Source organism: Podarcis cretensis, assembly GCF_951804945.1.
Source record: "Podarcis cretensis genome assembly, chromosome: 7".
Classification (NCBI taxonomy): domain Eukaryota; kingdom Metazoa; phylum Chordata; class Lepidosauria; order Squamata; family Lacertidae; genus Podarcis; species Podarcis cretensis.
In genome coordinates this window covers 85,916,214-85,929,418 of record NC_137176.1, presented here as the reverse complement: position 1 = coordinate 85,929,418, position 13,205 = coordinate 85,916,214, and the positions used below count along the sequence as shown (strand labels likewise).

General features: G+C 45.2%; 1 protein-coding gene across 2 annotated transcripts; it reads left to right on the top strand.

Moving 5' to 3' along the window:
* Positions 1–3,454: 3,454 nt before the first annotated feature.
* Positions 3,455–6,648, top strand: LOC307220287 (uncharacterized protein). Of its 2 annotated transcripts, none has more exons than XM_079984032.1 (3): positions 3,455–3,683; positions 4,675–4,766; positions 5,714–6,648. In XM_079984032.1, exons 1-3 carry the CDS (start codon positions 3,473–3,475, stop codon positions 6,572–6,574), a joined length of 1,164 nt encoding a protein of 387 aa, XP_079840158.1. In that variant the 5' UTR covers positions 3,455–3,472; the 3' UTR covers positions 6,575–6,648. The 2 variants fall into 2 exon arrangements, with proteins under 2 accessions (XP_079840158.1, XP_079840157.1); XM_079984031.1 differs by having other exon boundaries at positions 3,455–3,767.
* Positions 6,649–13,205: the final 6,557 nt, after the last annotated feature.

Genomic DNA, 13,205 nt, shown 5'->3' with positions numbered 1-13,205 from the left:
TGGTACAGGACAAAGATCAGATTTCAAGATACAGTTGGGTTTAGTGGCCATTCTGGCTGTCCTATAAGAAGAAGAAGAAGAGTTTGGATTTGATATCCCACTTTATCACTACCCGAAGGAGTATCAAAGTGGTTAACATTCTCCTTTCCCTTCCTCCCCCACAACAAACACTCTGTGAGGTGAGTGGGGCTGAGAGACTTCAGAGAAGTGTGACTGGCCCAAGGTCACCAGCAGCTGCATGTGGAGGAGTGGAGACGCGAACCCGGTTCCCCAGATTACGAGTCTTTCGCTCTTAACCACTACACCACACTGGCTCTCAAAAGAGCAAAAGAGTTGAAAAGGGGATTAGAAAGTAGTTGTAAAATTGTGAAAGAAACATTACCAGCACCATGCAGCTGCTCAGAAATCTGGATAAGCAGGTGTGTTTTTTCTCCTGGACTTACCACATGGCCACAGATGGCCACTTCATGGAGTAAAGGTTACCATGCAATAAATCTCCATCCTGTAGTGATCTCTTTGGAGAAGGAATTGACTTCAGAGGCATCTTCTTCCATTTTGAAGCCATCTATGTATATCTATCATACTTAAAAGGCACTAGTGAGAAGGCCCAGGCTATGATTACCTAATTAACATATGCAAATGCATGTAACTTGCATAAACAGGGCTCCTGGGGGAATTTCTATTAGGAGGATGAACTGCATAGAGGGTGACAGTCTTTTTAGTGTCATTAGGGTAAATGAGGTGGTAATGGGCTGTGCAGATGATGGTAAAGTCAATAATTTATTTCGCACTTCTCACTGGGGTGGCTTTTACAAACAGCCAGGATCCTTAATTGAAATGTAAATGCATGATAAATTAGGAAGAATGCCTTGTGAAAAGTGAAATAAGGGGAAATGTAGGAGCTGAGGAACTTCCAGTAAGGATTTTAAGAGGACAAAGGACTATAGGGGGAAACGCAGGCTCTCGTGTGGTCAAAGGGATACCTTGGTTCACTTTTAAATAGTCCCTGAGACCCATGATGAAAACCCCAGAAGAAAAGGCTAGGCTGCATCCCACTCTTTCTGGATTCTGCTTTAACTATACTAGGAGAAAGTCTAAAATTACTTACGGATTTGGAGCATGTGTAGTTTACCATGATTTTCAGTTCCTTTGAATCCCTGCCGCATGCTACTTTGGTAATGGGCATGTGGAATGATGATAACACTTTCTCTAATAACAGTAATATCAATGGAAAACAATCAAGAAATATATCAAGAAATATATACAAGGCTTTTAAAATTTTTTTTAAAAAACCATTCAGTTAGGATCCATAAGGTTTTCAGTGCACTTTGTCATTGCGAAACCTAACATAATCTCACCAGCATTCAGGGTAAAGGAATGTTAATAAAGGAATGCACAAATCAGCTGTAATTTAGAAAAGGGTATGTTGCCGTAACTGATGCTGAAAGACAACACCATGCCCAACAACAGCTGTGCTCATCCTGCTGCATCTCTGGATTGAAAATATGCTTATGCCAGCCTCAAGGGACCTGGGCTGAGATGCATGTGGAAGGTGCAACAAAGATGATTCCCCAGTGACAATAATTGGAGGTGACAATTAACTCAGGACTATTTCTCCAACAAGGCTCTAGACTGTGTCTGATCCCAGCTGCTTCAAACTGCAGGTGAGGCTCATATGGATGTTTCTTCTTGTCTATCATAGGCAAAGGGCTCATCCATTCTTCATTTTGTGCCACATTTCTGGGCTTTAAAGCTCCATATCTAAGTGTTTTGTTGTGTTTTGGGTTTTCCTTTTTTTTTGTCCAGACATTTTCCCCATGTTTTACCACTGAATCAGAGCAAACATGGTGGTTCACAGCATAAAATTACAATATAAAAACCACAACATACATTATAAATATAAGAACAAAAGCAAACCATTACCCACCCCAACAAAAGGATGTTTGGTTGAGTTCATAGAAGAACAGATGTTGTGGATAAGGTTTCTCCCCAAAATCTAGTTATCCACATACAATGGATTTCTATTTTCTTCTGTTTGAAGGAATCTTCACTAATGGGTGAATGGTCCATTGTTCATTCATTTATTTGGCCCAGATCCGGCTCAATTCCATGGGCTCAGACCAGCTTAAAGCAGGTGTTTGTTTTTGTTAGTTTTCTAAATGTTAATACTCCTATACCCTAGGGGGGCATCAATCTAAGGGAACTGAATGGTTTAGGAAATAAAGGATGTCAAATGAAATGGAAATGGCCCTGGGAACATAAAATCTATTCTTTAAACAACAACAACAAACCACCCATACCATAACCAGTCCAAAAAGCCAACCACACAAATGATAATGCTTTTTGTGGGAATGCAATGTGTATTGATAAAGACGTACTGCAGAGTTAAGTGGGATGGGTGATGGCTTCTCTGGAATGTAGCCCAGAAAGTAGGGTTGGTCAGATCAGTCTGTTTCTGGCCCATACGCTGCAACATGTACTCATTCATCATTTTGTTCTGACTCGTTTTGCATTGCAGTGCCCACTGCCAAGGACAAATGAAGGCCTAAGAAAGGTGGAAGCCAATATGGGATTCAAGAGCAGCCTGGAAGCTGAGGCAGGTTAGTTCAGAAAAATTTACAAAGCCTAGGAAGCTGGTTCAGGACCACGGTTAGCAGAGAACACAAATTGTCTTAGCAACCAACAGAATTTTATAGCCTGGACTAGGTATTCAAGATGAAAGCCTTATCCCATGAACAGTGTATCTGGCCAGTTAAAGGATTGGTACATTTTTCCCGTAGCTGTTGGCTTCTTCTAGGACAAATTGTTTAAACTATCAGGGACTTCTATGGGGAAAGTGTCACAGGGTTCCTACAAGGAGTCATGGTTCATTGACAGAGACTCTGGTGATAGAGGATTCTGTTAATGGGGCAAGATTTGGGTTCTGGTGCCAGCAGAGGCACATAGGAAGGAGTGGAAGCAAAACCTTCTGCTCTGCCTCTGGGCTGCTATATTTGAGGATTACCGATCTGGCAGCATGATACATTTATGGCTAACCTTCAGCAGGGGCAAAACTAGACTAGTTCATCCTAGTCAAAAACCCAGTTTGGCACATTCCTTTTGCATTTGCATACACACACAATCTGGGAGCCTCAATGGCTCCCCTCTGGAGGCTTCACCCAGGGCAAAATAAAACCTGGCTAGCCCCCACCGCACCCCATAGCTACAGCTCTGCCTTCAGTCAGATGAGTTGGTTGTTACACTAAACACAGACACAAGCTGTCTCTACACATGTGCAAGTGTTTATGAGATAGATTGTGCCATGTGCATGTAACATGTGAACACCTCTAGAGTCAGAAATGAACCTGCAAAGGCATAGGTCATCTGAGGCATCCAATAAAATCACTTGTCATTGGAGATTAATGGAGGAACCTTATTGGGAAAGGGTGTACAAAGGGTGAACACATACACTTATAGGGATAGGGACAGAAGTATGCAGTGCCTATTCTTCACAGAGGGAATAGAATGGAATGTCTGGAAAGGGGAAAGTGTAGAATGTGGGGAAAGATCAAAGGGAAAGAAACAGTTGGTGGCAGTTGGAGCAGCAGCAGCAGCTTGGGAGAGGACCAAGGAAGCAGAAGAAGGAAGAAGAGAGGGAAGACTTCAAAGAGAGAAGTCAAAAGGGAGCCAGAACATCAAAACTGGTAGATTGGATGGAAAAGACTGTGAATTAGACTTCTCCAGCTTTCAGCAGAAAACTGAAACCATTCTCTGTGGTTTGTGGTTGGGTGAGTTCCTTTGTTTTCTTATATATTCACTGTATAATGAACTCATTCTGTTACTGATTCATATACAGGCTCCCTTTCTACACCCATCTTGGAATGGAAGGAGCCTGATGGAGTTGGTCTTTCAGCAGAGCGGATTATTACTGATGCAATATAGAGAAATCATTTGGGGAAGCATACACCCAGAGGGAGGAACCCCTTATGCCAAAGGTGGCTTCCTTATTCTGGAGTAGTGGTTTTTCAGGATGTGTTCTACAGAACTGTAGGATCCCTTTAAAGGTTTTTTGAGGTTCTTTCATGCGGAGCCAATTATGATGGGTCAGCTGCTCTGAAATGCAGCTTATCTACCACATCAAACATACATCTAAATGCACATCTCCATTTGTGAATGTTACACCACAGTGCTGGTTCGAGTTGCTGACCATTATGTGAAGCCCACCATGCTGGTTTTCCATGACTCCAGACGGCATGCCAAAGCTCTGTGGCAAATGAGCTGGACAGTTCCTTGACAGGTGTACAAAATGGGGGGGGGGGGAGTTTGCCAACCAGAGGACATCTGTATCGCATAGTCAAGGGAGCCATAAACCAAATATGGGAGCCAGTGTGGTGTAGTGCCTAGAGCACTGGAGTAAAGCCCATGAGACCTGAGTTCTAATCCCTACTCTGCCAAGGGGCTCCCTGGGTGACCTCGGACACATTTTCTTCTCCCAGCCCACCCTACCTGACGGGGTTATTGACAATTGTGATGATAGCACAGGGAGGGGGGAACTGTGAACATCTTCTCAGGTTCCTTGCAGGGAAGGCTAGATTTAAATAAATGAATAGTAAATTAATACATGGATAGATATAATAGAACCAAACAGATGTGCAGCATGCCAGTTCCCACTGATCGTTTCTCTTTCCTCACTAGGAAGAAAAGAGGGAGAGATGTTGTTCCTCCCCTGGCTTATGCTCTGGGGCCTCATCCATCTTACCCAAGCTGGCCCAGTTTCAGCAAGAAATGTGAGTAGAGAGTGGTTTCTGCCTGATTTAGTGGCATGGTTCAGGCAGAGGCATTTCAATTTTAAAACAAACAAACAGAAAATTCATTTCTAAGATATTTCAGCCTCTTCCCAAAGAGTGATGCTTCCCTTACCCAGCTTTGGGAAGCTGATTTGGGATGGTGTGTGTGTGTGTGTGTGTGTGTGTGTGTGTGCGTGTGTGTGTCAATTTTTGGCCTTGCACAGGGCAGCACTTTACCAAGGTCTTACACCTCCCTGCACCTGGTGACTGAATCACCTTTGTCTCTGCCAAGGAAGGAAAGGGAATCACCTTGTATTGGCAGTTTGAATGTTGGTGAGATCACAAATGTGGCAGTACTCAGGGCATTGCCTATATTTTGATGCCCAGTGTTTCTGAAACTTGTGGTGGCCGTGGTGATGATTGAACTAAGTCCCCATTAGAGTGCTCTGGGGGAGTGTGAGGGGCAGGACTTTGGGGTGGGGGACTCAGACTTGGTCCTAAGCCCATTCAGCTCAGCCACATTACCTGACCACCTGGCATAGAACCTTATTTTAAAGACTTTATTTCCCTCTTCCAGGTTTAAGCAGAGCAGCAGCTCTACTACTAAACCGGGCTTGTATCTATTCTAACTTAACACCAATTTAACTTACTGCAGGCTTGCTTTATGCCAGCTTCTTGTGCATCAGATCGCTCTATTAATTGTTAAAAAACAACAACCCTCTAATGGGTTTCCATAAGATATAAAACTCACATTAAAATTATTGACAAAAATCAGAAGTTAAAAGCAAGTTGGCTTGAAATCGACAGTAACCTTTGCATATCTGGGTCGGCTTGTTGAAAACAGAGAAGGGAAGACGCCTGCCTAATATCACTGGGCAGGGAGTTCCAGTAGGTACTGCCACATTGAAAGTTCATTTCCTTACACCTGTTGTGACTTCTATCCATAGGAAGAATCCCTTCTTCCTTCAGCTAACAAGACTGTGCTTGGAAGAGGCATGCATCTCAAAGAAGGCGATCTCAACATCACAACCATCCTCTCCACTACATTTTTGAATGTTCCGCATCAGATTCAGTCTAACTATATCATGGACTTCCTAATGTGTGTGCTGGGAGACCGTATATTTGCACGTTTCATGGTCTCCATCTTTGTGTTTGGGCTTTTGGGAAATGTTGCCATTTTCTCCTATCTTCTTTTCTACATCAAGAGGAATTCCTGGAATGCCTACATCTGGAACTTCGCCATCGCCAACTGTGGCATCTTTCTATTTTTGTGCAGTTCCTTTCTGCTGGCTTTCATTAATTACATTTTTCATTCCTGCGACGCCTTTGAGAAATTGTTCCTCTCTCTGGCCTACTTGCTTTTATACGCCCAGTGTAGCTGCATGCATTTCATTGTGGGCATTGGTGTTGACTGGGTCCTCCTTCTCCTCACTCCAAGCTGGCACAGAAGCCACCAACCAAACCTGTCTTCACTTATATCGGCTGTCACCTCTATCGTCCTGTGGCCCTTGCTGTGCCAGCTGCTGTTCTTCTTCAGCCTGGGGTTCGACACGCAAACCGTCATCGTCCTCTCCTTGATCCTTTTCCTCCCTCTGGTGTCCATCTCCTTTCAGACCTTGATTGTCAACACGTGGTACAACTTGGGCCAGCAAAAGAAAATGCGTACGGAGAGAATGCTTGAGATGCTTGGATCCATTGTCACCCTGGTGCCTCTCCATCTCTTCTTTACACAGAACTCCGACTGCGCAATCATCTCATTGTTTTTCATGCTGTATGTTTTGTTTTTGTGTTTTGCAAGGATGAGCTAAGAAGGGTTGAAGTTGTCTTCTAGTACCAAACCTACATCAAGATGAATAAAGCTTGCACACTTTTGTTTTTAAAATATGTCTGTTTGTCCCATACCTTTTTATTTAGAATATTTTCTTTTCAAAAGACAAAAAAAGGAGACTCCTAAATCTTTAAATGGATAAGCATCCTATATTCATCACTAAGGCAGAGTTATTCTAAAGCTGTAGTTGCATGCATTTCCTTCTTCTCCTCTCTCCAAGCTGGTACCCTATTGGCAATGGAGATTCTGATGTGCGGATTCAGAAGCAATAGAGTAATACGCTTGGCAAACATAGGTTGCAAGGCCTTTCCCTGGATTCAGACAAAGGGTCTGATAGGGACTGTGACAAGGTAAACCCAAGAAGTGCAAACCCAAGATGGGTCTGACATGTGGGTGGAGATGTCACAAGGAAAGAAGCGTAGAATCTTCCTGGGGTATGGAGGCTTGTACAAAGTACTGAGGCCTCATACCAAGCTGATTTTACTCACTAGGGATGTTGAGTGCACTGCAAAATGGGGAGGAAATGTGTGTGTGTTCCAAAACTACCCCATTGCTGCCGGCTCAGGTACTGAGTCTGACGGTGTGAGGTCCACTGATACAGGGGCTACGAACGCACACCAACATCACTCACCAGGTTTGCTCAGGAGTTTGCTAACACAGCTGTTGCAGATTTAGCTGTGGCTAGTAGCTCGACACAGGTCTTGGAACCCAACGTCTTGAAAGGGGTACAGGGTTTGTCCTCAAAGGATGGATAACCACGCCCAAAGGCTGTAAGGGTAGACACTGTTTCCTCAGAGAGGAACAAGGCTTGGCTTCAAGTCCTGACAAAGCCAGGTGTGAAACTTCTTGATAGTCAGGGAAGCTATAACGCCAAGACTAGTCAGAAGTACAAGGTGGTAAGGCCAAAGGCCAGGCCAGTTGCAGGTAGTTCCAAGGGTGGAATAGGTGAAACAGGTGTATACTGTGTATGTGACATCTGTATGGTTTGTTGCAGTTACACAGATGACTACAACATGGTACACAAATTGGGGGAAGATGTTAGGATTTTTGTCCCATGCTGCGGTCATGGGATTGTTTTATGTTTTCATTCCACATAGTGGGAAGTGATGGAGACAGGATGTTTGTATTACTGTGTTCCATGAGGTAGGACGTTTGTTCCTTTGTTCTTTCTCTTTACTGTCTGATGAGACAGAGGAAGGAGCTGAGTCAGAATGCTCTGAGTGTATTATATGTAAATAAAGCAGTTTAGCCAAAATGCTTTGCTGCTGAGTCTGTCACGCAAACTGCCAATACTGTGCAGAATCCTGAAGTTTCCTGATGCCTCTCAGAGATATCAATTGCTGTGATGGTTAAGCTGGAGGAAGCTTTTGAAGCTCCCGAACGACTGACCAGGAGGGAGAGAACATGCTAGTCGGGCATCTATCGGATGCCTACTCGCGTGTAGGACACTCCTGACAATTCTAGGAATAGGGACAGAAGTATGCAATGCGTATTATGTTCACAGAGGGAATAGAATAGAATGTCTGGAAAGGGAAAAGTGTAGAATGTGGGGAAAGATCAAAGGGAGAGAAGCAGTTGGTGGCAGTTGGAGCAGCAGCAGCAGCAGCTTGGGAGAGGACCAAGGAACCATAAGAAGGTCTTCTTCACACAGAACTCCGACTGCGCAATCATCTCATTGTTTTTCATGCTGTATGTTTTGTTTTTGTGTTTTGCCCGGATGAGCTAAGAAGGGTTGGAGTTGGCTTATAGTAGTACCAAACCTACGTCCAGATGAATAAAGCTTGCACAGTTCTGTTTTTTTTAAAAATGGCTGCTTGTCCCATACCTTTTTATTTAGAATATTTTCTTTTCAAAAGACAAAAAAGGAGATTCCTAAATCTTTAAATGGATAAGCATCCTATATTCGTCACTAAGGCAGAGTAATTCTAAACCTTCAGGCCCGAGAGTCAAAGGTGGCTTTTCAAGGCTCTCCCATTGGCCCGGAACTCTCTGCAGCGTATCCTCAGACCCAGAGGCCAAATGTGGTCCTCCAAGCCTCTCTCTCTGCCCCTTGGGAATCCCCTCAATCCATACATCCTCCTGAGTCTCTCATCTTACTGTCCCTCTTTTGCAACCCTCTTGAGTTTTTACTTGGCTGAAATGTGTCCTTGTCCTAGAATCACAGAATTATAGAGTTGGAAGGTTCCAAAAGGCTCCTCCAGTACAACACTTTGTAATGCAGGAATAGTGATGATGTCTCTTGCTTGCCATGATAAGAGGATGGTGGTGTGTGTGTATGTACACATCCTTGATCTTAGTCAAAAGCTGAGAAGTATAAGCTGCCATTTTCTGTTCAGAGGCATTATTGCTTCTGACCATGGAGGCAGAACAAGACAGGGGTGGCAGTCACTGAACAAAAGATGAAGACAGCTCATTTCAGGTGCCATTGCCCACTGCATGCTGAGTTTATCTGCAGACATCCAGCAGTGGAGAGACCATGGTGGACACCATGCATAACACTGGTTGATCAGATGTGCTGTGCTGGAATTTGCCCACCCTATGGAACACCCTCCCTTCAGATGTGAAGGGAATAAGCAGCTATCCTATCTTTAATATTTTTAATATTTAACGTTGTACTGTTTTTAACACTTGATTGGGAGCCGCCCAGAGTGGCTGGGGAAACTCAGCCAGATGGGCGGGGTATAAATAATCTATTATTATTATTATTATTATTATTATTATTATTATTATTATTATTATTATTATTTCTTGACAGTCATTTCCCTGCCACCCTGTGAAATGAACTTCAAGTTTCTTGCCTCATTCTCTGGGCATTTGAGAATTTCTTTGGTGAGTGTGGGTTTCTGAGATTACTTTAGCAGTTACAAGGTGGCCAAGGGTGGCATATGTGTGCTCGTTTCCAGAAAACATTTCTGCAGCACTTTGCAGCCTCCCTAGCTGCCCAGCACTGCCTCAACTGTAAAGCTCCATGTGAGGAACAAACCTATTGATGGTTTCCTGTAGGCTTTAACTGAAGTGTGGGCACCTAGGAAGGCCACAGTGATGGGACAATATGGAGAAAGAAAGAAAGAAAGTCCTCAGAATTAAAAGACAACAACCCTGCAACAATTACTACAATAACCCCACCCTTGAGGATTTCACAAAACATTTTCTTTCTACTTGTATAATTTTCAAATGCCATTTCTTTTCTTATGAATTAACGAAAGCTTTTTTAAAAAATGTGGGAATTGTTTTTGGCACAACGCCAGTGATCAGAATGTAGGAGCACTTTTTTTTGTTGGTAGGTCCCAGCAGGGAAGGGACGCAACCTAGCAGTTCGAAAGCACCTCCGGGTGCAAGTAGATAAATAGGGACCGCTTACCAGTGGGAAGGTAAACAGCGTTTCCGTGTGCGGCTCTGGCTCGCCAGAGCAGCGATGTCACGCTGGCCACGTGACCCAGAAGTGTCTCCGGACAGCGCTGGCCCCTGGCCTCTTAAGTGAGATGGGCGCACAACCCCAGAGTCTGTCAAGACTGGCCCGTACGGGCAGGGGTACCTTTACCTTTACCTTTTACCCAGCAGGGAAACAAAAGGATTGAGTGATGATTGCCCTCCTGTTCCTCTTAAAATAGAAGACTTAGTATTCCAATTAAACACTCAAAGTGGCTTAGCACGCTCAGCACAATGTGCTCACACCAGCTGTCATGGATTGGTTGGGAACAGAGGAATGGTGGGAGGAGCTATCTGAGGAAACACAAAGATAGAGAGAAGTCCACAATCAGAGGCAGAAGCTGAAGGAGATGAGTGGGAGGAGGGAGGCCAAGAGGCAGAGATGAGTCATGCTTGTGATGAGTCACAGGTGCCCCCCCTCGCTGTGACAAGCTCCCCTCCCCACTTGTCTCCCAGAACCAGAAGAGGCATGAAAAGAGCAGAGAAGCGGCAGGCAGCACCCAGGTCAAGTCTCAGATTGCTTGAGGAAAGCCCTGGAGAAGAGGGGACTTAGAGGCTTGTCAGGAGGTGGAGACTTTCTTGGCAACTGATTCATGGGGTAACAACTACCAGGGATGGACTGCTGTGCTCATTAGACCTGACGCTCAGCCGATTTTGTGAAGACTGTGATTTTACTAATAAAGAATTAACACCAACTTTGAACAGCGAGGTTTGCTGCGGGCTTGTGCTTTGACACCTGCAATCACTTCTGTTGGAATTCTCACAACTCTCCTAGAATTTGCAGAACCCTCCGTGACATTTCCACACACACACACACCAGTTCCTTCAGATGTTTTGGCTAAGCTTGGACCTCCAAATTAACTTTGACGTTTTGCTTTAAATATACCAGAAAAGAAGAAGCTGAGAGACATGGCCTACTTTAAATACTTTGAATTCAAAACAAGAACTCTGTTCCTGTTCTTTCCCTTCATATCTCTCTCTCCCCCCCCCCAATAATAAAAAATAAAGAGACCATTTCTTGAAGGAAAAAACAGAAAGGGAATGCAAAAAAGAAATAAAAAATGCAACCTTACACTCCCCCCCCCCCCCCAGCATCAAGTGGGCCAATATCAAAAATATCAAAAGCTAGCATGAGGTAATGAAGTCATCTCTATTCATAGATCAGCTCACAAAGCACCTCTGGAAGCTTTTCTTTTTAAAAAGTTCTCATTATTCCGGAGCCTTTACTAAATTCTCTAACCCCTCACTCTTCTACTCATCCATCCTTCCTTCCTCCCGCATACTTTCTCATTACTTCTCAGTGCCCTCCCCCCATCTTCAGGGGAAAGACCTCTGCGGTAAACACATAACACCAGTGAGTTTTTCAGAAAATCTCCACTTTTACAGTAGGGGCGAGAGAGGAATTTGTCCGGTCCATTTTGACTTATTTCACCCGCAATCCGAAACACTCAGACTTGCTTCTGAATCAGAAGGCAATGTCCAGTCATATTGCAAAAAGAGGCGGATTTAGGGGAGCTCAGCCGGTTTGGTCAAACACAGAGCACATTCTCGAGGGCGCTGCAGGGGGCGTCACAACGCTGATGTAGAATGGAAGGCGAGAAGCTTGGGGGAACCAAACTTTGGCATCACACAGGGCGCTGCTGAAATTTGAGACCCCAAAGGTCTGCCACTGCTGCGTACTGCTATGAATTTTGCAAGGCAGTTTCAGTGTGCAAAAAAGTAAAGGTAAAGGTACCTCTGACCGTTAGGTCCAGTCACAGACGACTCTGGGGTTGCATGCTCATCCTGCTCTATAGGCTGAGGGAGCTGGCGTTTGTCCGCAGACAGTTTTTCCAGGTCATGCAGCCAGCATAACTAAGCTGCTTCTGGCGAACTAGAGCAGTGCATGGAAACGCCGTTTACCTTCCCACCGGAGTGGTACCTATTTATATACTTGCACTTTGACGTGCTTTTGAACTGCTAGGTGTGCAGGAGCAGGGACCGAGCAACGGGAGTCCCCAGATCCCGCGTGGTCCCCCCCGTCATGTGGAATAACGACTCAAGACAACGTGCTATGGGATTAAATTGGCCACAACTTTATTAAATTTCAAATGTGGGTAGACCTTGGCTCAGGCATTGGGTGTTCTCCCTCCCCAGTCCCCAGCCGGGGACCTAAGGAGCATCAGGGTTATCCAGTGTGTGTGGGGGGGATGGGCCAGCTCTGGAGAACATATGTTCAAGAGAGATAGCCGCCCCCGTTACGCCGCCGCCGCAGGGGAGAGCAATGACGACCTTTCGGCGTATGGTCAAAGCCTCCCTTCAGAAACCCCTTTAACGGGGAACCCTGGTATCGCCACCGCAAAGAGGAAGATGGACTAAAGGATTCCGCCCAAGGCCTGATACCGCCAAAGTTGTGACGTTTTGCTATGGGAAAGGGGAAATTCCTTTCCGGCCCTTTAACAGTGACCTTAACGTAGCAGCGCCCGCATATCTGTGAAGAAAAGTTAACCTGCAAAACCTGTGAAGAAAAGTTAACCTGCAAAATAAGACATTAACTGAGGGTGGGTAGGGTGGGAGAAGCTCTGGAGCCAAGTGAGGATTCCCAGGTAAGATCCTCCCTCTATTGTGTGGGCAGGTAATCCCTCCCCTACCTGGCCTGGTCTCCTTGGCAACGCTTCCCCCAGGTGGGATTGTACAACTGACTGAGGTAGGCGGAGACCTCCAGGTATCCCACCTGAGGGAAGGCAAAGCCAAGCCTATGCTGTTGGAGCCGCTCCAGATCTAGGGGCTGCACGCATCCACGCAAAGGGCGCCCCCCGTTTTAGGCGGGGAGTGGTCATTATCTACTTGCACTTTGACATGCTTTTGAAGTGCTAGGTGGGCAGAAGCAGGGACCGAGCAACGGGAGCTCACCCCGTCGTGGGGATTCAAACCGCCAACCTTCCGATTGGCAAGCCCTAGGCTCTGTGGTTTAGACCACAGCACCACCCACGTCCCACACTGAACTACAATTCCCATCTGCCCCAACAAGCATGGCTGGGGATGAATTGAGTTGTTTAGCAAAATCTGGATGGACAAAAGTTCCCCAGACCTGATGGACTGGCAGTATTTTTCTCATTTATTTATTTAGGTGAGAAATGAGCCTGCTTCCCTCTGCCCTTCAGTGATTTATCTGCCTTCCTGTCCCCCCTGAAAAAAATCCA

What these genes read in the sequence shown, in the direction of transcription:
- LOC307220287 (XM_079984031.1), top strand. Translation starts at nt 3,473, where the DNA reads ATGCAGTGCCTATTCTTCACAGAGGGAATAGAATGGAATGTCTGGAAA. An exon ending in TCTCTGTGGTTTGTGGTTGG is followed by an intron (nt 3,768 to 4,674) that starts GTGAGTTCCTTT and finishes TTTCCTCACTAG; the next exon opens with GAAGAAAAGAGGGAGAGATG. An exon ending in GCCCAGTTTCAGCAAGAAAT is followed by an intron (nt 4,767 to 5,713) that starts GTGAGTAGAGAG and finishes TTCTATCCATAG; the next exon opens with GAAGAATCCCTTCTTCCTTC.